This window comes from Columba livia, chromosome 7 (assembly GCF_036013475.1).
Source record: "Columba livia isolate bColLiv1 breed racing homer chromosome 7, bColLiv1.pat.W.v2, whole genome shotgun sequence".
Classification (NCBI taxonomy): Eukaryota; Metazoa; Chordata; class Aves; order Columbiformes; family Columbidae; genus Columba; species Columba livia.
The window spans coordinates 35,870,390-35,896,844 of NC_088608.1; the positions used below are offsets into that span (position 1 = coordinate 35,870,390).

Below are 26,455 nucleotides of genomic sequence, written 5' to 3' on the forward strand. Positions count from 1 at the left end.
TTTTTGTTTTTTCATTTGTCTTGAGGCATCTTCCTACAGCCAAGTCTATGACATTTTCTCCTGATCATTCACACAAAGATGCTGTCAGCGTAGCGGTGTGTGAAAGGCAGGGTGATGGATGTGGCGAACAGCCCTGCATGGCCCTGTGAAGCAGCACAGCACATCTCCTTCTGTTTTCGTGCAACCAACTTGTGTCCAAACCATTTGTACTGACAGGGTTTGTGCTGTCAATTCTTTGTGCTTTGGAGCCATCTTGGACAAACCATCAATTGGCTATTTAATGCCAGCTTTTGGTCTCCTCCTGTACTTGTGGGAGCAGGTTACAGCTGTAGCAGAATCAGCACCTAGGTGTTTCACCTCTCTCCAATAGCAAATAATGCTCCTGTTGTGATGAGGGGTTTGGCAGTCTGAGTCTGAGCTCAGCAGCATGGGACTTGTCTACAGTGCTGGCCATGGAGAGTAAATGGTTTACAACACCTTGGGGGCCGTTGCTGTGGGTCCAGCTCCCCACTGCTGCAGGTCCTCAGGAAAGATGCTCATCTCCAGGAATCCCTAAGGGCTTGGGGCTCCTGCTTCTACCTCTTGGCTTTGACAGCTTTGACTCCATCCTTGCTCCCTCCCCTGAGTATGGCCAGCGGGGGGTTATTCCCAGTCTGTGGGGGTCCCTGTGAGGTTTTTCTCAGTTTTCCCCTCAGCTTTCTGACTGGCTTGAGTAGAAAGCCCTGAATGTTGGGGAGCAAGGTGCTGCTCCAAAAATGTGGTGCCTCCACGGTGCTCCCCTCCCTGGGTGACCATGCAATGGCTCCAGTGGTGGGGACACCCCTGGTTAACAGGGGCAAGACAGGCCAGCTATCATTCAGGTGGGGATGCAATGGGAATCCCTGTTCTCATTGCTGCGAGGGAGCAGTCTCATAGGTGCCCCGAGTGCCCCTGCCCCACAGAGCAGGCTGACCCCTGAGGGGGATGCTGGTGCTGGGCACAGCCCATGTCAGGGCTCCCTGTGTGAGGTTTGCAGAGAACACAGGCACCGGTGGCTAGGGTGTCATGGCAGGTACAGCAACATCCAGAAAAGGGTAAGGAGAAATGCCTCATTCATTTCTGACTCACAGCTGACAGCCCCTGATCCCTCCCTCCCTCCGTCCTCAGGCTGGAGAAGTCTCCTCCTCACCCTTACCCTCCTGCCTGCTCTCCCTCCCACGGAAACCAAGGGGAAAGCGGTAAAAAATATTTTCAGCAACTCCTGCCTCTGGACTGTGGCCTCTTTCAGCTGCTGGGTTCTCCTTCCCTGCTTTTTTTTTTCCTTCAATCCAGCTCAATGGTAATCTGAAACAAGAAAAATGAGGCTGCGAGACTTTCTATTCACTTTGCTGCTCCTGGCCAGCTTCCTAGGGGGGAGCTCATGGGCTCAGCGCCCAGTAATCACCACCCGGGTTGCAAATGCAGAAGGTAAGCCCGAGCTGCTTCCCAGGGTGGTTTTCTTCCCCTGGATCTTCAGATGAGTTTGCCTCCTGGACAGACTTTTCCGGTGCTGCACACAGCTGCAGCTTTCTTGGGGCGTTTGGTGGAATAGTCGTGTTTGCCAGGGAGAGCAATGTAGGATGAGAAAGAATCTACAAGGCATACACACTTTAAAAGGTTCTTGGCTCTTTCTCCTTGATTCTGTCTTGTCAGATCTTACCAGTAGCATGGGGATGCAGGAGTGGGGGATAACAGATGATACAAGTTTATCTTTGTGAAACATTTTGGTTTTGACACTGGCTGTTAAGGGACGCTTTCATTTTTGCTCTGCTTTGCAATGATATTTGTGCTAGAATGTGTCAGAAAATCATTAATTTCTTATTGTATTAATTGCTATCGTGTTTTGGTTTTATTTTTTAAGTGGTTGCTGCAGCTGCATGTTATTTTACACAATAACTAGTATTGGTATTGCAAAGATATCCTTTGAATGTAAATGGAAAAAGATGTATAGGAAACTGTTAAACCCTGCGAAGCGTTGTTTTCTGAGTATGTGCTCGGTCTAGCTTACACTTGATGATGAAACAGAAATGAGCAACCTCACCCATCTGTGCGTACTTGTGTGTCTTGCCTGGGGTTGAGATGTGACAGTGGTTCTCTGGGTGCTGGCACTGGGAGGGGAGCTGGGTGCAGATGTGCAAGGAGCTCAGGTTTGAGAGGTGATGCAGTGGGGCCACCTGCCCATTCCTCCCTCCCCACTTCTTCCCAGACTGCCCTGTGGACCTGTTCTTCGTCCTGGACACCTCTGAGAGTGTCGCCCTGAGAGTGAAGCCCTTTGGGGACCTGGTTGCCCAAGTGAAAGATTTCACCAACCGGTTCATTGATAAGCTGACAAACAGGTACACCTCCTGGGGTTTGGTCCAGGCTGCTTTAGGGATGGTGCTGGATGGGATGCTGAGACTACCTTGTGTGACCATCAAGGAGAGAGAGGAAGAAAGCAGGGATGCCAGAGAGGGGGTGGGAGCATCTCCTCCCTCTACCAGTCTGTGTCGCCCTGTTTCTGCTCTATCCATGCCGAGGCCGGCACTGTGCCTTTAGCAGGGCTGTCTGCATCCGTCCTCCAGAAAGCAAGGGCTTTTCCTGGAGTGGCAGATGCAACACCCCAGCCCCACCACCTCTGGCTGGCTGGGTGGTTATTCTATAATGCCAAAGCAATGTTGATTCCCATGCCATCAGCTGCTCAGGCCCAGGACAACCCAGGTGCTTGAGTGATAGCAGGGCACCTCTGATGTTAAACTCAGCAAACCCTCCCTTGCAACTGGCATCTGCCAAGGACACCCTGCAGCACTGAACCCAGCTTTGTGTGCCCCTTATCCACCCCAGTGCCCAGCCCTTTATCTGCCACCTCCTCACCCACCATTGCAGCCACCAACCCTGGTTTGATCCTGTCTTTCTCAGGGTGAGGTCACCCAGGGATGCCCAGGAGTGCCCAAGCTCCCAGATCGGGTGATGCTGGGAAGGGCTGCAGGCAGAGGCCATGTCTTGCCTGCTGGTGGGAGATCCTGGGATGTGTGGGAGCACCACAAGTCCTGAAGGTGCATGGATCTTGCTGAGGCCTTAAGGACAGCAGGAAATACGTGCTGGTTCCCAGAGGGGCGCTGGGGGGATGCCCCAGTGCTGCACGAGCTGGAGAGGCAAGGCCTGCATCTCAAAACAGGTGTAAGGGGGTTAACAGATCACCTGCCCATTGCCCAGGCAGGAGAGCTACTTTACAAGGTGTTGAGTGGCCACTAGAAGCCTTGTGCTTCAGAACAGCCTGCCAGGGCTCCATCAGTGCAGCATGACTCTCTCCTAAGCAAGACTCAGGGCTTTGTCCAAAGCCTCTGCTGCATGCGGAGAGATGGACAGGCCTCCTGAGCCCATGCCAAAACCCCTGTGCCCTACCTGTGCTGGAGACATGTCTCTGCAAGCCACCACTGTGCACACCATGTTGCCAGCCACATGCAGCATGTGTAGTGTGGTTCACCCAGGTGACGGTGAGGCAACTGGCAGATGTGGGGCGGAGGGGACGGCATTAGGCAATCCTCAGGTGGCTTTAGAAAAGGTCCTGCTGGGCAGAGAGAAGATGAGCTTGGGGATGCAAGGGAGCTGTGCAACCCCATCCCTTTAAGATTGTCCCTGGCATCCCGAAAAGACTATTTTTGGGGCAATGACCGAAGCACAGGGAGTTGTGATGCCTCTGTCCCAGGGAGTCACACGTAAAGGCTGTGTCAGTGCACAGGACAGAGCTTCAACACACACTGATCTGTCTCAGTCATAGCATCCTTCAGAGGGAGGCGTCCCTCTTTATTTTAACATATCCAGCAGAGGAAAACTCACTGCAGTCCTGGATGGGGTGTTTCAGCAGTTACCTACCTTACAGACACACACCTGGCTGTCTGGCTCAGCCTCTCCTGCTCAGCTCCAGCCACTGCAGCCTGGTACCTCTTTGGGAAGCCTTTCTACCACACTGTCTGACCTCTCTGGACACCACCAGCAGCACACCTGTGCCCTTCCGCCTGCTGGACAAACTGCCTGCTCCCAAGGCTGGTCTTTGCATGTGAAGCACACCCCAGCCTTGCTGGGCAGCAGGAAGCCCTAGCAAAGCCCTTCAATGTTTGGCAGAGGGTTTGCGTTTTGCATGGCAGGCCAGTGCACGTGAAGCGGAGGTGGTGGCTGGGAGTGGACGAAGGTGCTGAAAGCCCGTGTCCTGGTGTGTCCGTGCAGGTACTACCGCTGCGACCGCAACCTGGTGTGGAATGCCGGGGCGCTGCACTACAGCGATGAGGTCGTGCTCATCAAAAGCCTCACCTCAATGCCCAGCGGCCGGAACGAGCTGAAAAACAGCGTCTCGGCTGTGAACTACATCGGGAAGGGCACCTACACTGACTGCGCCATAAAGCGAGGCATTGAGGAGCTGCTCATTGGGTAAGGCTGTGGGGGTGCAGGGGTCTGATGCTGGTGGTATGGCTGTGGTGGATGGAGGTTGGAAGCATCTGGGTTAGGATGTCCTGTGTGTTGTGCAGAGCTGTCCCCAAGCTAGGAGAGGAGATCATCTGGGTATGAAATAGACACAGGGGTGGCAGGTTGCTAGGGCCCAGCTTTAGTGGGATGAAGCATTATCCTGAGCACTGGCTGGGGCACTACCTGGGGTGAGTGGCCAGAGGTCCCCAAGCCACTCCTCTCCAGCTAAATCTGCTGAGTCCTTGCAATGTTAAATCCTGTGTTTAAACCCTTGCAGTGGCTCCCATCACAAGGAGAATAAATACCTGATTGTGGTGACTGATGGACACCCCTTGGAAGGGTACAAGGAGCCCTGTGGAGGCCTGGATGATGCTGCCAATGAAGCCAAACATTTGGGGATCAAAGTGTTCTCTGTCGCCATCTCCCCCAACCACCTGGTAGGAAACATGTGGAGGGGATGCTCCCTGCAGGGATCCTGAGTGAGACAACAGGACCCCCAGAATGGCAAAGGAGGCTCTGAGTGCCCTTCAGAGCCCCTCGCTGGAGGGAGGATGCGGGTCCCTAGGGTGGTCTCTGGGGATGGGTCCTGTGTGGTACCCACAGGTCTCACTCTGACCTCCCTACCCCCAACCCTAGGACCAGCGGCTCAATATCATTGCCACGGACCATGCCTACCGCCGCAACTTCACTGCCACCAGCCTGAAGCCAACCCGGGAGCTTGATGTCGAGGAAACCATCAACACCATTATCGACATGATTGTGAGTACTACCTGTGTCCCGTGACCAGCCCACCCCACCCCAGGTTCACCTGTCCCACTTAAATCTCGTCTCTTTGCTTTTTTGTCTTGCAGAAAGTTAACACGGAGCAATCGGTGAGTGTCCCCCAGAGCCTTGCTCTCCGCAGTCCTGTGCCTGAGCCTGCCTCTGTGGGTCACCCACAGCCCAGCAGGGGCTTGGTGGCACAGCCCTGCACTGCAGACAGCCCCTGTCAGCCTGGGGAGCTCCCCCTGGCAGGGTGCAGCCTGGCCCTGGTGCTGCCCACTGCCTCTAATGCTGTTGTTTCCTTCTCTTTGGGCAGTGCTGCTCCTTCGAGTGCCAGGTGAGTCGGGCTTTGGAAGCCCCACCATCCCCTCCTCTTGCATCCCCATGGCCCCAGGCAGTGCCTTGGTGGCTGATCTAACCCATATCTCTCTCCTGTAGCCTCCCCGAGGGCCACCCGGGCCTCCTGGTGACCCAGGCAATGAGGTGAGCGACCAGCCATGGTGTAGTAGTGGGCTGGTGGGATGGGCTCACTTGGGAATGCTCAGAGATCTGTGGGGCATGTGTCCTCAGCACCCCAGCACTGTCCCACGGAGAGGTGGATGAGGACCTACACTGTGCTCCCATGCGTCCAGCATCATCTGCTCCCCATACCCATGGATCATTACTGCTACCTGCTCTCCTTTCAACAGGTCACTGTTCTGTTCCTGGGGATGATAAGCTAACTTTATTTCTGTCCTGTATTGCAGGGAGAAAGAGGCAAGCCAGGTCTTCCCGGCCAGAAAGGAGAGGCTGGAGACCCCGTAAGTAAAGGACCAGCCCCGTTGATGCTGCACAGGGGCTATTTTTCAGCCACTTCTGGCCAGACCTCTTTGATGCATCCTCCCCAGCCCTACCCCTGCATCACCCTGTTTCCATGCAGTGTCACAGCCAGCTGTCCCCCTCTGCAGCCACCCTGCTGAGCAGTGGCTCCTGGTGGGCAGTGGGGTGGCCCCCTCCTCTGTTGCTACAAGGCTTCCTTGTTCCTCACCTAAAATAGCCATTCCTCTTGGAGGACACATCTCTGACTCATGTGTGCCAGCCCAAGGGTGGACTCTGGGCTCCCTCCTGCGTCCTCTGACACAACAAGCACACCAGTGTTACTGGGAAACCTTTGGTATATAATAAGCTAATAGCATGAGGAAACTCTTTCCCTCCTCCTCCCTCTCTTTTTTTTTTTTTTTTTTTTTTTACTAAATGCACTTATTTTTGGGAGGTGCGTTTCTCCCACTCATGTGAGTGTGCAGTTACTCAGCTTGTGCATTCCCAATTTGGAAACCAGATGTCATGCACACACAGATTTTTCCTTCCCTTTCATCCCAAATGATGTGTCTCCAAATGCCCCATTTCCCTCATCCCCAGGAAGGGCTGGAGATGGTGGAGGTGAAGGCAGGTGCCCTCTGCCCTTCACAATGGTCCTGTGCCCAGAGACAAGGAACGGAATTATGGGGGAGCTTCCTGTGGGAGGGTATGGCAGCTGGGGCAAACTGCCCCATGCTGATAGTGGTGACAGTATCTGCCTTCATAACACCATGTTTCTGTCCTTTAGGGCAGGCCAGGAGACATGGGACCTGTTGGCTACCAAGGAATGAAGGTATGTGGGGCTGCAGGGTGACAGGCATGGTACTTAGATGGGCCACAGGCTTTGTGCTGCATGTTCTCATTCTGATTTCCTCTCTCCTTTCATCTCTAGGGTGACAAAGGAAGTCGAGGAGAAAAGGTGAGGATGATGAGGATGTTGGGGGAAGAAGTCTGTGTCCCTCTGCTTGGTTAGCCCAGGCTGCAGCTGCCAGGTGTTGGGGTCTGGTAGGTGCCTGTGCATCTGTCCCTCCTGCCAGCCCTGCCCATGCCAGGAGCAGGAATCCCTTGAGATCAGCCAGTTTACTGCTGACACAGCCTTGGGCTTTGGATGAACACTCTGCAATGGGCACAGCTGGCTAAAACACGAGGGACCGGAAGTGTGCAGGGCCATGGTGAATGTCTGCACGCCCAGACTGAGCTGGCATGGGGACCGCAGCACGGTGAGGGGATGGATCTGCTCTGCACAGGGGCCTAACATCTCTCTCCTTCCCTTTGCAGGGCTCTAGAGGAGCCAAAGGAGCCAAGGTCAGTCTCTGCTTTTGAACCATTTATTCTTTCTGGTTGACACCTGGGGATAGAATGGTCTTTGGAAATTCCTTCTTCATGGTCCCTATTCTCTCTTTTAGGGTGAGAAAGGCAAGCGTGGAATCGATGGCATTGATGGCATGAAGGTAAATCCCCACTCTGGGACAGTCTGTTTAGCCTGAGAACCCTGGCTTTTGCCCATCCAAAACCATTGTGGGGTGCAGGAACAAGGGCAGTGTCCCACATGGGGCAGTGGGGCTCCCTTCCTGCAGGGCCATCCATCTGCTGGCCAGGGACAGGGCTGGGATGTCCCTTTTTTGGGGCTCTGGGATGATGGATGGAGTCTTCCCATGGGCACCACTCATGGAGACCCCTGCTTTGTCTGTCTGACAGGGTGAAGCTGGATACCCTGGGTTACCTGGCTGCAAAGGCTCACCTGGATTTGATGTATGTACCCCAGCGGTGCCCCTTGCACATGAATGAACCAGTGCTGCCAGTCTGCTGTGATGGCATGTGGAAACAGGGGGCTCCCAAAAACGGGGAGCTGTGGGATGGAGTGGCTGCTCTTGGACATGTGCCTCTAGACATGCAATGCTCATCCCAGGTGTGGCATTTCGAGGTGTCCATGGGGCAGTCTGACTTGTCCTCACCTGAAAGCTGTCCCCCACTGCATGTGCCTGCCTGGGAAGCTGCAGGAACATTGTCAGGAGGCTCTTCAGCACAGGCAACTTGGCAAAGAAGAGCTCAGTGCCAGACAGGCAAGGCCAGAATCAACCAATGTCAGTCTGCTGTGACCAGCCACCCAGAAATATTGTGTTGCTTGCACAGCTCACAGTGCAAGAGTGCCATGACATCCCCACTATTGCTCCCGAGTACACATCCCTCCTGTCCTTCCTGCTGGGATGCTCAGTCCGTGCCTGATTTCTTACAGATAGCGATGCTGGCTTGGTTTTCAGTGATACTGCCTTTGTTTTCAACAGGGAGCTCAAGGCCCGCCTGGACCGAAGGGAGATCCTGGTGCTTACGGACCCAAGGGTGGAAAGGTGAGCTGCTCTGATCAGCCCCATGCAGGAGGAGAGGTGCTGATATCCCACCTGCCTGCAAGAGGGAAAGGTGGTGATGGACCCGTTGCTGGCCTCCTTGCACTGCTTGGGAGCAAGCCTGTGCTTGAGGACATTGCACGTCACCCACAGTAAGATCTGGCCAGTGTGACTCCCAGTGTGCCTGAGGTTAGCGGATGCCCCCAAGCCTGGCATATGAGCATCCCTGAGATGTTGGGGGGCTGCTGTGAAAGGTGGTTTGCATTAGGCAGGTGGAGTGGTGGAGGGATCTGCCTGAGGATGTGGAGCTCCCAGGGGAGGGACAGCAGCCCACAAAGAGGCTGGGGGGTGCACAGAGGCTCGTGACGCCTCTGCACCATGGGAGCCAAAATCCACGGCTGGATGCAGTCTTGACAGTGCCTTGTGTCCTTGCAAAGGGGGAGCCTGGAGATGACGGAAAACCTGGCCGGCAGGGCATTCCCGGCAGCCCTGGAGAGAAGGTGAGTGAAACACCTGTGTGGGAGCATCCTCAGCCCTCTGTCAGAGGGGGAGGCATCCTCTTTGTCAGCCTTGACTTTGAAGCAGAGCTTGCCCAAGAGCACAGGGCTTTGCTCCAAAACCTGCTGACTTGTCTCATTTGCACCCCTGTGGCTTGTTCACACAGGGTGCACCTGGAAACCAAGGTGAGCCTGGACCAGCAGGAGAGACTGGCGATGAGGTGAGTCCTCTGCCTGTGATGCCCTCCATGCATGCTTGCCGACCATTCCCACATCCTGACCCACCCCATTGTTTCTCTGCAGGGTGCTCCTGGTGCGGATGGTCCTCCTGGAGAACGGGTAAGCGAGGGCACTGCTGCTGGGCACCATGTTGGCAGGGCATGGGCTGGTACCCTGCAGAAGGGGTAGGATGGAGGTGACCGATGAGGGGAAGGCTTTGTTCCTGCTTGGGAGCAGGTCATGATCTTGTATTCCCACCATCTCCTTTCAGGGCAGCAATGGAGAAAGAGGCCCCCCAGGCTCGCCAGGTGACCGTGGGCCAAGAGGAGAGCCGGTAACTGCATCCATGGATGGCTTTCAGCATCTGCTTGCAAGTGGGGTCTTGATTGGCAGCCAGGGGCTGGAAATAGGTGCTGAGTGGCTGACTCCATCAGCCTGTGGGCCAGCAGGCAAGCGCAGAGCCTTTACCTACCAGCCTCGGGGGAACCTGCCATTATTCCCCAGCAATTTCCCCTTTATGCTGGTAACTAATCATTAAAGCACCAGGACCCAAAGGAGGACATGCCTGGCAAGCCAAGAGCAGGTGGAGAGTGGTCAACCCCTGCCTTGTGGCTCCAAAACCAGTTGATGGAGAGCAAAGAGGCAAGATGTACTGCTCAAGGGCTGCGTGTGGTACCAGTAGCTCAGAAAGGAAGGCCTGGGTGTGGAAGTGGAGGGGGGAGACACCCTCCCCTTTTGGGTAGGAGTCACTAGGAAAGTATTTTTCCTGCCTGCTGGGCTGAGTCACTGAGCGTGAGTGTGGGAAGGACAAGCAGGAGCCCTCAGCAGGCCAGGACAAACATGTGGCAAGTGACAGAGGTGCCACGCACGCCAGGGGGGGACAAGGGCTGCTGCTGCTCAGGGTGGAGACAGCAGGAGCCAGGATGTCCAGGAGCAGCATCCCTGCGGGTGGCCAGTCATGTCCTGGCACTGCTGGGCAGCCGCCACCATTCCTTCCTTGTCTCTGCAGTAGGGACAGTGAGTGTCTACCACCAGTTCAGAGATGGGGGACAGAGGTCTGCCCTGGGAGGGGGCTGCTGGCAGCCTCCCAATTCCTGTTTAGTGCTCAGGAAGTGGCACTGTTGCATGTGGTGTGCGGGGCAGATGTGTGCGGGAGATGAAGACAAGCCAGTGTCCTGGAGTTAAATTGTTCAGCAGATGATGAGCTGCTTCCTTCCAAGTTGTAGTCCAAGCACGAGGCTGCATAATCTTGCCAGAAACGTCTCTGCTGGCACTTGGGGCCCTTTGGAAGTTGTGTTTTTTATTTACTGTTTGGCTTAGGCATGTGGAAGCTTCTAGCTTGCAAACAGCAGCTTTTGCTCGCCAAGTTTTCAACTGTTTTCCTTAAAGTTTTAGGTCAGGTGTGATTGTCAAGGGGAAGTTTCTGAGCACATCCCTTCCCTGGGGGCTGCCTGGCCCCAGGGCTGCAGGCGGAGCAGCACCTCATGCAAAGACACTTGTATTGCAGTGCTTGGTGCTGGCTTATCTCAGGAGTGGCTTGGCTGTAAGGTGCAGAGCTCTGTGTTTAGCTGTCCTGCAGCTCTGTAAGGGGTAATGTTCCACTTTGGGAGGGTGGGGGAAAGCTTTGTTTTGAACTGCCAGGCGCTTCCAGCAAGCCTTTGGGCTGCAGGGATATGGGGGCCATGCCTTCTGGTTCTCATTTTGCCTCCCTGGCTTGCTCACTCCTGGCTGTGGGTCTAGATGGAGAAGGTGCCCTGGAGCCAGCCTGGGTCTGGCAGACACACTGCCCTGTTGGGATGCAGTTCTGCTGGGCTGGTGGAAGGCTGTGCCTCTCCACACTGGTTAAGTGAAAATGGAACCGAGCCATACCCAGCCCTTGGGCATTTCCTTTTACTGAAGCTGTTAGGGTGCAAGAACACCCAGACTCAGACTTTCCAGGTTATCCCGGGCTCTTAATCCTCTGCAAACAGCCCTAACCCAGCTCAGGATGCTAAGTGTTAGCAAAGCAGAGAGGAGAGCGCCAGCGATGAGAGGTGGGCACATCCCTCACCATCTGCTAGCTCATTTCCTTGGGAATTCACTTAGCTCCACAAGTTTGGCAGGCTGGAGGAAGAAGGGATGGAGGCTGCTAGCCTGGAATTGCTGCCTATGTATAGGGACAGTAGCTCTTCTCCATGCAGACTACTCAGGGCAGGAGCTGCTCTAGAAAAGCAGCCATGGTTGCAGACTGTGTCTGGAAAAGCCACTACACGGTTTTGGGGCTAGGGCCACATCTGTGTATCTGCAGAAGCCCTGAAAGATGAATCTTTCCAGTCTTTTGCTTTTCTGGCACAAAATGAGCTGAAACATGTCACCCAGAGGCAAGCACTCCCATCCTTCAGAACGCTGCCTTCTTACGGCTATCTTGGCTTCAAGGTGGCCACACTAGCCTGTCTTTCCCCACACCTCTGATAGTTTCCTACCCAACTCCTGCATCTGCCTCAAGCCTCCTTGTTTGGACAACTGCATTTCTATCCAGCGTGTGCTATCAGTGCTGCATGTCTGCTCCCCATTGCATGCAGGGTCCTTTGCACCCTACACCTGTCCCTCTTTGAGTTTCTCACGCCCTTTGTGTGCCTTTTCAGGGAGAGCCTGGACCACCTGGTGACCAAGGGCGGGAAGGACCCCTCGGACCACCTGGCGACCAGGTAAGAGCTTGGATTAATCTTCTGGATCCCAGGTGGAAGTGGTTAGGACAGTGAGGAGAGTCAGATCAGAGGCTTGACTTGTGCCACAGCATCTTTGGGCAAGTTCTCAGCATCTTCCAGACAAGGTAGCAAAGCTGGTGAAGAGGGACAGTGATTTCTGGGTGAACCCAGAATATGAAGAAGGCTAAAGTAAAATGGAGACTTGGCTGCTGGGCTGGGGACAGAGCAACCTCCAGGCCATTTCCCAATCCCATGGAAACAGATGTCAACACATCTGACAGATTTGGAAACTGGCAAGTGCAAGCTGCAGCAACGCACAAAATGTTCAGGTCTGGGGCCAGATGCTGTTCACCATGGTCAGGGGAGTCAATGAGACATCTTGTGTCAGTGAGGATAGCCTGACGGGGCTCCAGCAGTGTCTGTGACACCCTTGGCATCTGCAGAGTCTGCTCAAAGCCAGAATTCCTTAAGGCTGCTTGCTGCAAGGTCTGGCCTTCCTGCTCTGGCCTCTGCTTGTCCTTGTGCACCTCAAGGAACAGATCTCAGACCCCACGGGCTTTCTGGAGAGCAGACCTGGCTACCTTCAGCCTGAGAAAGGCTTTTGTCCCCTGCACAATTAAAGACTCTTTCTTCCCAAAGACATACCCAGCTCCCAAGCGATAACTCTGGGTCTGGCGGTGTTGCTGGGTTGATCCTCCAGGGCAAAAGCACTGATTGCAAAGACCAACTGGGTCTTTGTACCTGAGCAAGCACGCTTTGACCAAATGCTTGGACAGGGCTCTGTGGGACAATTCCCCTCCTACTCATACCACCAGTTTTGATGGAGCCCAAGATACAGGAAAGTATTAAGATAAACATTCCCACATTGGTGGAGCAGGTCTTCCAGAAGGGGTGAAGCATGGAGACCAGTGTGTGGACCAAGACAAGACAGCTTTTGAATTCATTTACTGTTGATCAAGTATTGAAGAGCACTGAAGGAGATCTGGAGTACAGGACAGGCATGAAGGGGCTGCTGTTGTGTTCACTTTATCCCCAGCATGGTTGACCCCCACAGCAGACCTACATCATGCTGCAGCCTGGAGGGAGAACATGCCTGTGCCAGGGTTGTGCTTGCCTGGAGTTGGGATTCCTTCAAGCTTGTCTCATGCTAATGAACAGCACCAAATTCACATAGGAGGGTTTTCCAGATCCTACTGTCTTTAAATGAGCTGAACTCCTGTTGCAACCAAAGAGTGTCTGGCAGCATCCAGTTTGTTGGGCACTACTGTGGAGTGAGGTCTCATTTTGGGAGGTGGCCCTGATGGGAAGGCAGCTCTTTGGACATAGATATATAATGGACTGGTGATGCAAGCTGACACCAGTGAAGGAAGAACAACCAGAGCCACTCTCCGTGTGGTAGAGGCTCATTCCGTGTTCAAGGCAGAAGGACTGTGCAGAAGTCAATTAAGATGGATATTTGACACAAGCCTGGGAGCCAAAGCTGTGTAAGCATGGTGGGGAGCCAGGCTGGGGTAGATCCTGCCTCCAGCCAGCCTTCACTGGTGGGGATGAGGAGAAAGGGGAAAGAACAGTCTCCTTGCTGCCACTGAGCCTGTGGGACACCAGTTTTCCCTCCCCAGCAATGAACTTGTGTCTAACCCCTGCCAGAGAGGGAAGCATTACAGAAGCACCTCGAACACCTCCCCAGACCAAAGACTACCCCACCACCTCCACAGCTCCAGGGAGATTACAAAAGCAATTGCAAAGCAAGGATTTTTTTCCATAAGCTGAAGAAGAATGCTTTTGCTAGGCCAAATTAAATGTGTAATTGGGCTTGGGCAAGAGTAGGACTTTGGCAAACACAAGTGTTTTTCAAGCCGTGTTATCTGCAAGCTCTGGATCTTGGAGCGTATTTCTCTTGGCAAGGGGAAAGGGCTCCCACTAACCTGTGACTCCCTTTCATCCTCTTTCTATCCGAGACAAACAAAGGGCCAGCACACTCTTTCCCTGATCCTCACGGACAGGTTTGGTGGTCCCTCTCTCTTCCTGGCCTTGGTGCCTGTCCCTCCTGCAGTTCTTTTTGCACCCAGAAAAGTAATGGACAGGGAGCTGCTGAAGATTTCCCAATCCAAAATCCTGCTTCTTCAGAAACTGCTCCACAGCCATGAGGGAATTGCACTGTGTGCCGCAGTGAGGACAAGCATGGCCAGTGCGAGCCAAGGGTGCTGTGGATCCAGCTTTGGCTGACGTGAGCAATCATGAGTTCTGTCCCTCCTTCCCAGCTTTCTCTCTTCTGGGCTTTTGTGCAAATATAAGGTCACATGCCTTTGAGCAGTTTAGTGCTCTGTGCTGTACAGCTTTAAGTCCTTTGCACCCACCTGTGCACCTTTCCTTGGAAGAAGAGTGCATGCAGTGTGCATGGATGTTTGGCACCAGCTTCTCCCAGCTGCCGTTGTGCGAAGAGGGAGCAGAGGTGACAGCTAGAAGGTATTACAGCTTGCTCAGCTTTTGAGTGGTGAGTAAGTGCAGAGCTGGGCTAGGCTGAGACACCACACTGAGGCAGCTCCCAAAAAGACCTCAGGGGTTCTGATGATGCACTGAAAATATGGAGGAGGCTCTTGGGCATGTGCTGCTGGAGCCCAGGTATCACTGAGCAGGTGTTGCCTTCTGCCTACCAGGAGCCTGCAGTCATGCAGCTCATCATAGTCAATGTTTCAGAGGTCGGGAATCTTGAACTGGCATTCCTGCTGTCTGCATCAGCGGTGATGGAGAGGACAGTTTGTCATTGCTTGCTCGCTCCCAGCTCACACCACAGCTTGCTCTCTGCCTTTCCTCTCCCCACCTCTGTCATCTCCATCACCCGGGGACTGGCTTCACACTCAGCTCAACATGAGCGGCTGCCTTGCTCCAGTGTTCAGAGCTGCAGGCAAGAGCATCATTACCCAATTGTTACCCACCATCATTACCAATCTCCTGGCAAGTAAACCCCATCAAGGACTGTTGGCACTGAGCAGAAGGTGGAGGGGCTCCCTTGGAAATCTTTTGGAGCTCTTGGAGAAAAAAATCCCCCCTCCCACCTCCTCTCTTGTCTCTGACTGTCTCTGGCCATCCCTGCAGCTGATGAAGTGAGCGGCCTCTGCCCAGATGGGATGTGGCAGAGTGACAGCTATGGTCTGTTCCAGCACATGCTGCCAGAGCTCCTGAGGACAAACTCCTTGGAGCCACAGAAGGGCCTCTACAAGCCCGGATGCGACCCAGACATGTCTGAGCTCTGAGGCATGGGGAAGGACTCTGTGGAGGAGGAGGTCTGTGTCACCTTCAGGGTGACGTGCTCTACCAAGGACACTTCTCTACCCCGAGGGCACCTCTGTCACAGCTGATGAGATGCCACTGTGCAACCCAGCTGTGCTTTTCTGCTAGAAAGCATCACCCCTGCCTCCCTGGTTTTCTTCCCCATCAGACCCAAGTGTGGAGGACAAGGATGGCTTCCAGGCCTTGGAGGTTCTGCTCAGAGGCTGCTCCCTCCTGCAGCCCGGCTGCTGCTGAGAGCACGTGGTGTTCAACCCGTGCCTGCAGTGTCACACCTTGGCCCAGAAAGCTTCTTGTTTTGGCTGGTGCTCGGTAGGGATATGGCCAGGACTGCCTCTGATGGGGCTTTGCAGTGCAAGTGGGATGTAAGCCAGCCTGGGGAGCTGCTGCCTGTGCAGGCAGGAGTTGGTGAGGGGCACAGGAGGAGCTGGGCACAGCTCCTGAAGCATCTTCCCCTGCCTTAATCCCCATCAATAGGTCCTTTCTTGTGAGTCTGGCTGAGGTGGAGGTGACTCATTGATGGGTACCAGAGCACGAGGTGGATGCCTCCACCCATCACACATGAAATTAAGGGACCAGCCCTTCAGGGCAGGAGTGGCAACAAGACAAAAACCCCTATTGTTAGAGCTCTTTGTGTTTCCCCAGGGCGAGGCTGGACCTCCAGGACCCAAGGGCTACAGGGGCGATGATGGCCCCCGTGGCAGTGAGGTAAGTGCTGCTTCATCACCGCGTTTTCTGGGGGAAGGAATGAAGGAAAGACCAGGATATGCTGCCTGTTAGGGCTGTCCCTAGATCTCTTGGATCTTGGAAACCTGTTGTAGGTACAAACTCAAATGCTAGCTTCTTGATAGATACATCAAGGCATTTTTTATGGGTCCTTAAGGCCATGGCTGCCTTTTTCCCAACCTCCCAGGGGCCATTTCATGGAGAAGGTATAGCCACACCACAATCTGCATGGCTTCCCATCACAGAAGCTGGGGGAGCTGCTCTCTGAGGGCAGCCACTGAAATCTGCCAGCAGATTTGATGCCTAGGACAGGGAGCAAGCTGAATCCTAAGCCCAGCTGTGGGCTTTGCATTGTTCTTGTAGAAACAAAACATCTCCTGTGATGGGCTTGTGGTGTTAGCTGGTTGTTTCAGATGGCATCATCTTCCCAGCTCAAAGGATAATGTGCAATGCTTGGCTGCTGTTTCTTCTCCTTCCAGGGCCCAAAGGGATTGCCTGGAGCACCTGGGCTGCCTGGAGAGCCTGGCCTAATGGGAGAAAGGGTGAGTCCTATTTGTTTGGTGGGATTGCACGTTATGTAGAAAGGATGTACAATGGGCTGGTTCCACACAGGCTGATCCAGCTCATGGAGAGAAGAAATTACATTTGTACACAGCTGAGATGCTAGGAAAACTTGCAATCAGCCTGCTTTTGAATATGCACTATATCTGCAGGCTTAAAGAGAGGTATTTTGGGGTGTACTTTCCAGAAACAGAGACCTGATACTGCTAAGTCTGTTCCCAGCTTGTGGCTATATCCCCAGTCTCTGAGACAGCATCACCATCTTCTCAGTGGCTGTGCAGATTGCAAACAGCAAGATTGCCTTTTTTACCTGTCTGCACCAGTGTCCAGCCTACCAGCCACATGTTTTCTGCACAGATATTTTGCTGTGGAGATAAACTGTCCAAGGAGGTCAGGATCCTGCTGCTGTGCTATCTAAAGGGTCTGTTCTTCATTATCTCACATATTTTTCCCTTCCTTACCAGGGGGAGGATGGCCCTTCTGGGAATGGCACAATTGGATTCCCGGGCGCCCCCGTAAGTTGTTGTTCTTTTTTTTGTGCTGCTTTGAAACTGTAAGACCGTTATTTCTGTTTGTCAGACCTAACATGCTTCCTTTCTTTCATCCCCAGGGGCAGCAAGGAGACAGAGGTGACCCTGGCATTAATGTAAGTGTGTTACTTCCTCATATATACAAGAGAAATTGCCCTGGCCAGTGGTTTGGCTCCTAGAACCTCTCCATCAGCTGCATGGTGAAATGGGCTCCCTGAAGCAGCCTGGTCCTTCAAAGCCCTCTTTTCCTTCTGCCTGCCTCTCCTTGTGATGGATGTTTCTGGTGGAAGTGTCCTGCCTTGGTGCACTGGTGGTAACAACCAAGGGCAGCAGCCTGTCCTGGATGGTCTCTGCAGCTCTGGAGCCAGAGTTTGGGGTTGGAATTGCCACCCAGGGGGAGCCGGATGGTGCTGTAACAGTGAAAGCCACCTAAGACGCCCAGTTCCTCAGTAGCACTGCAATTTAGTGCTAGGGAGCCTATATGCTGCTCTTTGTCCCCCTCTCACAGCAGCTCTCAGAAGGTCTCTCACAAGGTCACTGTGTGCCAGCACCAACTTCACTGTGCTAACAACAGCTGTCCATGAAGGAGTCTCTTCTCTACTATTCTCTACTATTTTTCAGGGAACTAAAGGCTATGTTGGCCCTAAAGGTGATGAAGGAGAAGCTGGAGACCCTGGCAATGATGTGAGTTATAAAGCTGAATCATCTTTCTCTGTGAACACAGTGCAGGAGCTTTGGGCTGGGTCTCTGACACTACCTCACCTGTGGGTCAGAGCCCATCAGGTTTTGTAAGTCTGCAAGTGCCCTTTGCCACTGCATGGTGTTTGGTGGCAAGAAGAGCTGCCTCCAGAGGTTTATTTTGTTTCCTACAGCTTACAGGTGCCAAACCTCCAGATGTGTTAGGTTGAGGTGGGTATCACCTCTGCAAGGTTTTGTGGGCTTTCAGATAGCATCAATGGTTGCAACTGTGCTGCCCAGCTGGGAGATTTTCCCAGTGTCTGTCCCAGCCCTCCCAAGCCCTAACTTATTTGGTTGGGTGCAGTAATCTCAGATAACATTTTTGTGGTTAAGCAGGGCTCAGCAGACATCTGGAGGGGAAGGTACTGCATCCTGGCATGCACAGATTTGTGGATGTTTTTGTTTTCATTCCAGAACCCAACCCCTGGTCCCAGGGGCATCAAAGGAGCAAAGGGCCATAGGGGACCTGAAGGCCGCCCGGTAAGCAAGGGACCCTGGCAAGGTTTGCACTGATAAGAGCAGTGTGCTGGGCTGACTAAGCTCCCAATAGCAGAGCTCGCTGCAGATGTGCTGTGCTTGGCCCTGCTCACAGCAGGGACAAGACAGTCTGAAAACCCTCTGCTGCAGCCTGGTACACAGATCTCAAATCAGGGCAGAAATTACAGGCACTTGTGCTTTTTCATGAGCAAAGCGTTCTCAAATGATCAGGTTCCTTAAGGGTAAGCAGCCCTTTGGAGTGGCCATCCTGAACCTGAAAACATTTAAGTTTGTAGCCTGGAGGCTGAGTTGAGGCATCCTCCCAGCAAATGGCATCCATCCATCCCCTGGGTATTGTGGGGGCAATGCCAAGCCACATCAGACGTGGTCTGTGTGCTTGCTGCCTGCAGCAAGAGCTTGCCTTCACACCTCGGTGGGCATGGAAGTGGTGGAAGTGGGTCTCCTTCCCCCCACCGCTGTGCAGCCCTGGGACATCATGCAAGCAGATGTACCTGCTCAAAGCCCAGTGCAGGGGCCAGGAACTGGGAAGCCAAGAGACTCTTCCTGACTCTGTATTGCTTAGAAAGTTATTGGCAGAATATGCCACAGATAGGAATGGTTGCTCTTGTAACTGTTGTCTCCATGCTTCTGTTTGACAGGGACCACCAGGACCTGTGGGGCCTCCAGGACCAGATGTGAGTGGGACAGGAATTTGGGCACTGCTTGCTTGCTTGATCTGTGTTTCCCCTGCCATGCATGGTGGTTCCTGGGCGGGGGTCACTGCTGGAGGAGCCTTGTGCTCTAAAGCTGGGTGGTGGCTGCCCCTTGTTACTGTCACATTGAGTCTCACTGTCCAGATGTCCTCATTCATTTCCAGATCAGGACCTGCTTTGAGGGCACAAAGCAGCAGTGGTGGTGGTGGGCAGCACCTGGGAGCCAGGAAGCTGCCTTCACTGTAACTCAGGTGTTTATTTACCTCTGTTTTCAGGAATGTGAAATCTTGGACATCATCATGAAGATGTGCTGTGAGTACCATGTGCTGGTCCTCCTACCCCATTTGGCTCCTTGCTGAGCTGGTGTAGCTGCTTTTTCTCTGGGGTCCCAGCAAGCAGGGCCATCCCAGTGTGCAAAGGGATGTCATGGGCATTGCTGTCCTTCCATGAGTCACATTTAGGTCAATAAGCTGGGGCAGAGATGGGAGGCCCTCCCTGCAGCTGGGACAGCAACTCAAAAGAGGTAAATATTTGTACGTTGCTGTCCCTTCTCATGACCCAGGGACTTCCAGCTTGACCTCTAGTAGGTTGTACATCGGTGTTTCGTTTCTGTGTGTTGCAGACTGGTTTGCTATGTCTGTGGCTCTGTACATACACAAATGCTCACCAGGGAAAATATAAGCAAAGTTCTGTAAAACCTTTGTGTGGACCATCATGCAATGCCTTCTTCTTAAATAGCAGGGCCTGACTTTTCCATTTAGGAAAGACAGATCTGTTTTGGGGTGTCCTGCCATGGGGAGCAGCAGCACACAGGTGCTGCAAAGGGTTTCTGGCTCATGGCCAGTAATGAAGTGCTGGAAGGATGCAGGGTATTTAGAGAGCTGACTCTGAGCTGCATACTCTGGTGATTTACTTAATCCCTCCAGGCTTAGCTTTTATTCTTATTTAAATAAGAATTTATAAGCATGTGCAGAAACGGAGCTCTGCTGCATGCAGTGCTCCGGGTCATGGCATCAAAATCTGAAACAAGAGATAAATCTCATTGTTTCAAACAGGAGGGGGAAACCTCCATGAGCTTGAATTGTTCGGGCTGGGTCAGGTGTCCTTGGGTTTTCGGAAACACAAACCTGTAGTCTGTATTAGTGCATGAAAAATCCTCGTGTGAAGTGTTTTAACGTTCTCTCTTTCTCCCCCTTCTCCTCTAGCTTGCTGCGGTGAGTGTTACTTGGCAAAGCTGCTCTGCAAATATTTTCCAGCCCTTGTCCTTGCTTGCATCCCTCCCTTTTCCTTGTCTTCTGCTATGGAGACATGGCAAGAGCCTGGGGGGGGAGGACCGAGCGTGAGGAAGGCAGGGAGGGCAGCAAGCTCTCCCCGGGGTGCTGTGCAGATTGAGGCTACTGTGGCTGGGTCCTGCCACTGGAGAACTCTTGTTGAGGTGCCCCATGCCAGCAAACTTCAGGCAGATTTTTCTCCACCCTTTTTGCAGTTGAAAAGGACGTTAGTTAATGGCACACTGTGGTCCAGCTCTGTCCTCCTCCTTCCAAATCCTGTGCTTGTCTGCAGAGAAATGTGATTTTTTTTTTTTCCCCTCCTCTGACGCTATCCTGATGGGTAGGGTTTGCAGTCCAGAAGCTTGAAGGAAGAGCCAAGGGCACATGATGTCCTTCAGCCATGGGAGAGAGGGGGAGCAAGCTGAGTCAGCCCCTCCAGCCCACCCGTGTCACCTCTGTCCTCCTGGGCTGGGTGAATGGAAGAAGTGAGGAAATGCATTTTGGAATAATTACTGGGTGTTTTAAGGGTACTCACAGCTTGGAAATGCTATCTGTCTTTGCTGAGCAAAATGCAAATAGAAAAATTAGTAAACTGACTCTCAAGTCTCCTATGCAGCTGTTTTGCTACTTCATTTTACACCATGCTTTGCAGGTAGATAGGGCACAGGCACCCACCTGGTCAGGACTAACAGCAGACATCAGCTGCTTGCTTTGCTGTGCTTCCCTGCAAAACGTGATGCTCTGAATGAGCTGCTCAGGCAGAAAACACAAGCTTCTCTGCTCCTGTGCCTTGCTGCAGAGTGCACCTGTGGACCCGTCGACCTCCTCTTCGTGTTGGACAGCTCGGAGAGCATCGGTCTGCAGAACTTCCAAATTGCCAAGGACTTCATCATCAAAGTCATTGACCGCCTGAGCAAGGATGAGCGTGTGAAGGTGAGATTTCCACCAAGTGCCAGGACACGCTTGTGTGCACTCACATGTTTTTCGATGCAAGCAGAAAACCAGGGAGATGTCTCCACAAGGTTGAACTTCAAGTGTGTAACTGGGGTGGGTCTTGATTCCTCCCAGATTCCTAAAGTGATGGATATGAGAGAGCAGTTTGTCCCAAAATATGGGCATTTTGCTCCTTCTGGGCAAAGGGACTCTTCTTTCATGTCCCAGCTCATAAAGTACTTGCCTGATCAATCAGTCTCTCAGTCTTTTCCTTGTCACAATGAGCATTTTGGGTGGCTGTAGCAGGTAAGACACTGACTGGCTCACTGAACTGGCCCCCATGTGTATCTGCTCCTGCTGGAGCCCCTATTGTCTGGAATAAGGCAGATAAGAGGTGGCAGAGCCTGCTGTGAAGGTGTCTGGTATGAAACCACCAGCAGGATTTCTGAGTTCTCCAGGACCCCTGAAGGTATCTTGCCCTAACTGGCTTCTGCTTTTTCCAACAGTTTGAACCTGGGGAGTCCCGTGTGGGCGTTGTGCAGTACAGCCATGACAACACGCAGGAGCTGGTGGCCATGGGAGATGCCAACATAGACAACATCGGTGCACTCAAACAGTGAGTCTGTGGGGTCTTGGCATGTTGTGCAGAGACCTGACCCAGGGACACCTACTCACCTCCCATCTTCTATCTCCAGACCAGCAGCTCCTGCAACTGCAAGGATGCTCAGTGTTTTTTAGTGGAAAGTAGCAGTTGGTGGCATTGTAGGTGGTGCTGAGGCCAAAGCCCCGTGCAGGGATGTTACACTGCCTCACAAGCGTGTCAGTGAGATACAGGTTCCCAAGGTCTCTTTCAGCATTCCTGAGGCAGGGCTTGCGGGCTCACTGGTGTCTGTGCTTTCAGGGCAGTCAAGAACCTGAAATGGATTGCTGGGGGCACCTACACTGGAGAAGCCTTGCAGTTCACCAGGGACAACCTGCTGCAGAGATTCACCTCTGACAAGCGTGTTGCCATCGTCATCACGGACGGACGCTCTGACACGCTGCGGGACCCTACCCCACTCAGCTCCCTGTGCGACGTCACCCCGGTGAGGGCACAGGGGAAGCATCCTGCCTGCAGGGAACCCCCACACAGCAGCTGTGCATCAGAGTAGTTCAGGGTCTCTGGGGGTCTCCATGGCTTTGTTACCCAAGGCTAGGGTGGGGGGGACACAGGTCACTAGAAGCACTCTCACAAAGTGACAGACATGGATGAACAGACAGTGATGAACCTTAACTTTCTTGTAGGTGGTTTCTCTTGGAATAGGCGACATTTTCCGGAACCCCCCAAATCCAGATCATCTGAATGACATTGCTTGTTTAAGCAGACCTACCAGGCCAGGACTGTCTATTCAAAGGGACAACTACGCTGAGCTCCTGGATGACACCTTCCTGCAGAACATCACCTCTTATGTGTGCCAAGGTGGGTGAGAGGTTGTGGTTGGAGGCAATAAGGAAGGTAGGGAGGATTGCCTCAGCCAAAGGGTGAGGGAGGGGTGCCCTTGCCTTCCCACAGTCATGCTCTTAAGGCACTGAGGGAAGAGAACAGCATTCAAGGTACAGTTAAATAAGGCCTGGTGCAGTTCCTCTCCTGCTGGAGGCCATCTCTGCCCACAGTATTGTTCAAGCATGCACCTCTGTGTTTTCTGGTGCACATTTATAGCCTTTGCACAGCATCTTCTATGATATGGCTGTGACTCAAGTGAGTGTTTGTCCCTTCTGTGGCAAGCTATAGGAGAAGTGGTTTTCCTGGTTCAGCTGGTGATGTTATTCTTTCTGATTTTCGTATACAGAGAAGAAATGTCCGGACTACACCTGCCCAAGTGAGTATTGAGTTGTCCTGCCGCATGAAGGGGTTGTGGGTGCTGTGGTGGAGGAAATAGGAGTTTGTGGGAATGCATAGCTTGGAGACCTCTTGCAACAGGGAGGCTCCTGGGCTGGAGAATGGAGGAAGCCTTGTCAGAAATTCGTAGGGTCTCTCACACATACACCAGCCCAAGGCATCTTGGAGAAAGCCTAGACAGTTTTTTCCCTGGCATCTTAAACCTAGAGAGGAGACTGTGCCAGATTTTAGCCCTCACAGGCTTTAGCTGAAGGAGGTAATGAGATCAACTGCTATTTGGTGGTGGAAGCATGAGAAAAATCAGCACCATGGCAGGGATATTTGAGAAAGGTGCTTGAAAAGTGAGTACAGGGGGGAATTTATTGGGGTACACCTCCAAGTCAGAAGTGTATGCAGCCCTCGGACTCCTCATGGAAAGAAGCCAGCCTTGGGAGACAAAGTGTTTCCCCAGACATGCGAGGGGACAGCGTTGTATTTAAGCAACAAGAGTCACGAGATTACCTAAGCCAGATAAGTACCTGTAATGCAGCCTGTCCTAAACCAAATAAAAGATGGAATGAAAGGGTAAAAGGACAAGTGTAAGACAGCACTGGGGTAGGGGAAACCAAGCTAATACCCAGAGACTGGAGATTTCCCAAGTCTGACAAGGCAGGAAGCCAGTGAGACAGCTAGTGACTTCACTGTCTTTCCATGGAGGAGGCAGGAGGAGAAATGCAGAGTAACTAGCCCTGGGCCTTTCCCCTTGCAGTCACCTTCACTGGGCTGGCGGACATCACACTACTGGTGGACAGTTCCACCAGTGTGGGAAGCAAGAACTTTGAGACCACCAAGAAGTTCGTGAAGCGGCTGGCAGAGCGGTTCCTGGAGGCCGGCAAGCCTGCTGACGACTCCGTGCGCGTCTCAGTTGTCCAGTACAGCGGCAGGAACCAGCAGAAGGTGGAAGCTCAGTTCCAGCACAACTACACAGTCATCGCCAAAGCCATCGACAACATGGAGTACATTAACGATGCCACGGATGTCAACGCCGCTCTGCGGTACGTCACAGGCCTGTACCAGCGATCTTCCCGTGCTGGGGCGAAGAAGAGGGTGCTGCTGTTTTCTGATGGCAATTCTCAAGGGATTACAGCGAGGGCCATTGAGAGGGCTGTGCAGGAAGCTCAGCAGGCTGGCATTGAGATCTATGTGCTGGCAGTGGGCAGCCAAGCCAATGAGCCCAACATCCGTGTCCTGGTCACGGGGAAGAGTGCAGATTACGATGTGGTCTACGGGGAGCGTCACCTCTTCCGTGTGCCTGACTATACGTCTCTACTGCGTGGTGTCTTCTACCAAACTGTCTCCAGGAAGATAGCTGTTGACTGAGTGTCTGGGTGGGCTTCTGCCAAGGCCATGCCTTCTTCTGTCTTGCCTAAAAATGAAAACCAACAAAACAGAAAGTTAACAGTATTCTTGACCAATCTGAGGAATTTGCATCTGTGCAGATAGCCTGGCTGGGTATAGTCCCCTTCCTTCTTCCCCTGCTTCATCACCTGCATCTCTACTCTGTTAGCCTCAAACTTCCCTCCCTGCCCATGACTGCCTCTCCACCCCCACAGCAGGCAAACACAAGCACACCCAGCAGCACGCCACCAGAACACCAATAACATTCTCATCCCACTGTTTTTTGCCAAAAAAGAATCAGAAATCAGAGGAATTGTGTACCACTAAGAACTAGCCTGGTCTCACGAGGCTGATTTTTGCTCTTTTCAGATTTATTGCTCATTGTTCATTTGCTTCTTTCTTTCATACATCATGATGGTCCTAACCCAATGCTGTGCTTCAAGTGAAACATTCAACACTTCAACAAGCTTTGAGAAGGGATCATTGTCATGGCTGGCAAGTTTGGTTCATATCTCTTGTGCCTGGGGACGGGAGGGCTGGGCTACATTACTCGAGCTTGGTAGAAGCATGTCTGGCCTCCAGTGTCATGGGATGGGGCACTGACTGGGCTGGGGTGGAGGTGGGAAGTGGGTGGCAGAGCATCCCTTAGGGCTGATGCTCCCATTTGGGCAGGGAGGCTGGGTGCTGCTGACCAAATAAAAAGATGGACAGCAGCCATTGGGAAGGGAAGAAACCCTAGAAAAAACTACATAACTGCACTCCTTCACTAAATGGCCTTCATGGCCCTACAGTGAAACCAGGAACCTCATTAATAACCTGATGACTTGTGTTATGGTCCAAGCTCCATTCCGGAAAAATCTCTCTGAGCCCAGTTAGTGGGATATTTTTTTTTCTAAGTGCCAAGCTGTCTAATTCCTGGTGAGCTCTCTGGGAGTCTTGTTTCTATAGGACTATCTGGGAGTTAGGCACCTGGGCACTAGGGGAACCCACTAACTGCACTATATATTGAATTAGGGCCTCATCCACAGCCCAGCAAAGTCAAGGGAAAGGCTGTCATTATCTGCCAGGGTCTTTGACTCACACTCTATGGATATACTGACAAAGGTGCTATCACTACATGGGTGATGCAGGCCCTTGGTGTTTACACAGTTGTTTCCAGGACCACACTGAAGATGTGGTTTGGCTGGGTGAAATCTTGTTTCAGTGCTTCCATTGGTGCTCTTGCTATGAATTTATGCGCTTCTGAGAAAGCAACAGTGATTGCCAGGTATTGGCATCCCAATCTCTTTACTTTGTATTCAAAACCCCATTGTACAAGTTAGTTTTACGCCTATGTTTTACCGAATTTGTCCACTTTGGAAATTTGTCAAATAAATTGTTTTCCACAGTCTTGTTGGAAGTTTGTCTGACTTGAATTTCAGGGGCTCCAAATGTTTAAAAAGTCCCTTAGTGAGGCAGAGATTACTGGGATCTGGGAAGACTACAGCAGAACTTCCCACATAAAACTGTAAGAGAGAGAAGAAGAGAGATCTATTGCTCTTACATTGGAAATCTGACTATAACTGAATGTCACGGATTTGAGAAATGCTGCGAATTCTCTTCATCTATTAAATAGTGCATAAAAATTTATGAGAAGGGCACCAAGTTCTGAAAGGATAGGAAATACTTATGCAGCTTCTGTTTGCCTTCTGGTTGAAAAAGAAAAAAAAATCCAAACTACATAGGTAGTTACTGGGTTTTTTTCCAGAAGACCAGGTGTAGCAGGACAGTGATCATGGCAAAGGTGTGGATGGTGATCATGGTGAAAAGGTAAGCTATGTTTACTTTCTGTTTATGTTCAGTATTTCCCCTTAGCACCTCATTTCCTAGGCATGTGGGGGTGCTGCTTTGCAGACAGGGATAGTGGTGAAGGTGTCAAACATCTCACTCAGCTTTGCCAGGCTCAGTGTTCCCCAAATATTTGGTTTGCATCCTAAGGGTGTCTGTCTTTGGGGAAGCTTCCAGGCTATACCTGTTTGTCCCAGGGACTTGTTGCAGCTTTTCACCATGGGTGCATGCACAGTCTCTCCCCACACAGATGACCACATCCATGTCCTGTTTCTGGCACAGAGAGAGGCACTGCCTTGCTTCCCCCTTGTCTTATGTCCTCCTATTAGT

At 52.5% G+C, this 26,455-nt stretch overlaps 1 protein-coding gene across 1 annotated transcript; it reads left to right on the forward strand.

Moving 5' to 3' along the window:
- Positions 1-1,151: 1,151 nt before the first annotated feature.
- Positions 1,152-25,688, forward strand: COL6A1 (collagen type VI alpha 1 chain). The gene is made up of 35 exons (XM_005515267.3): positions 1,152-1,446; positions 2,225-2,354; positions 4,222-4,422; positions 4,736-4,895; positions 5,095-5,217; positions 5,310-5,330; positions 5,537-5,557; positions 5,659-5,703; positions 5,967-6,020; positions 6,806-6,850; positions 6,950-6,976; positions 7,336-7,362; positions 7,464-7,508; positions 7,756-7,809; positions 8,343-8,405; positions 8,840-8,902; positions 9,067-9,120; positions 9,203-9,238; positions 9,390-9,452; positions 11,743-11,805; positions 15,739-15,801; positions 16,299-16,361; positions 16,845-16,895; positions 16,991-17,026; positions 17,532-17,594; positions 18,063-18,128; positions 18,785-18,820; positions 19,114-19,150; positions 20,044-20,052; positions 20,909-21,042; positions 21,549-21,658; positions 21,944-22,127; positions 22,327-22,501; positions 22,872-22,901; positions 23,670-25,688. The coding sequence occupies exons 1-35, from the start codon at positions 1,338-1,340 to the stop codon at positions 24,278-24,280; spliced, it is 3,072 nt and encodes a 1,023-aa protein (XP_005515324.2). The 5' UTR covers positions 1,152-1,337; the 3' UTR covers positions 24,281-25,688.
- Positions 25,689-26,455: the final 767 nt, after the last annotated feature.

What these genes read in the sequence shown, in the direction of transcription:
- COL6A1 (XM_005515267.3), top strand. Translation starts at nt 1,338, where the DNA reads ATGAGGCTGCGAGACTTTCTATTCACTTTGCTGCTCCTGGCCAGCTTC. An exon ending in CAGGAGAGACTGGCGATGAG is followed by an intron (nt 9,121 to 9,202) that starts GTGAGTCCTCTG and finishes GTTTCTCTGCAG; the next exon opens with GGTGCTCCTGGTGCGGATGG. An exon ending in TTGGATTCCCGGGCGCCCCC is followed by an intron (nt 16,896 to 16,990) that starts GTAAGTTGTTGT and finishes TTTCATCCCCAG; the next exon opens with GGGCAGCAAGGAGACAGAGG.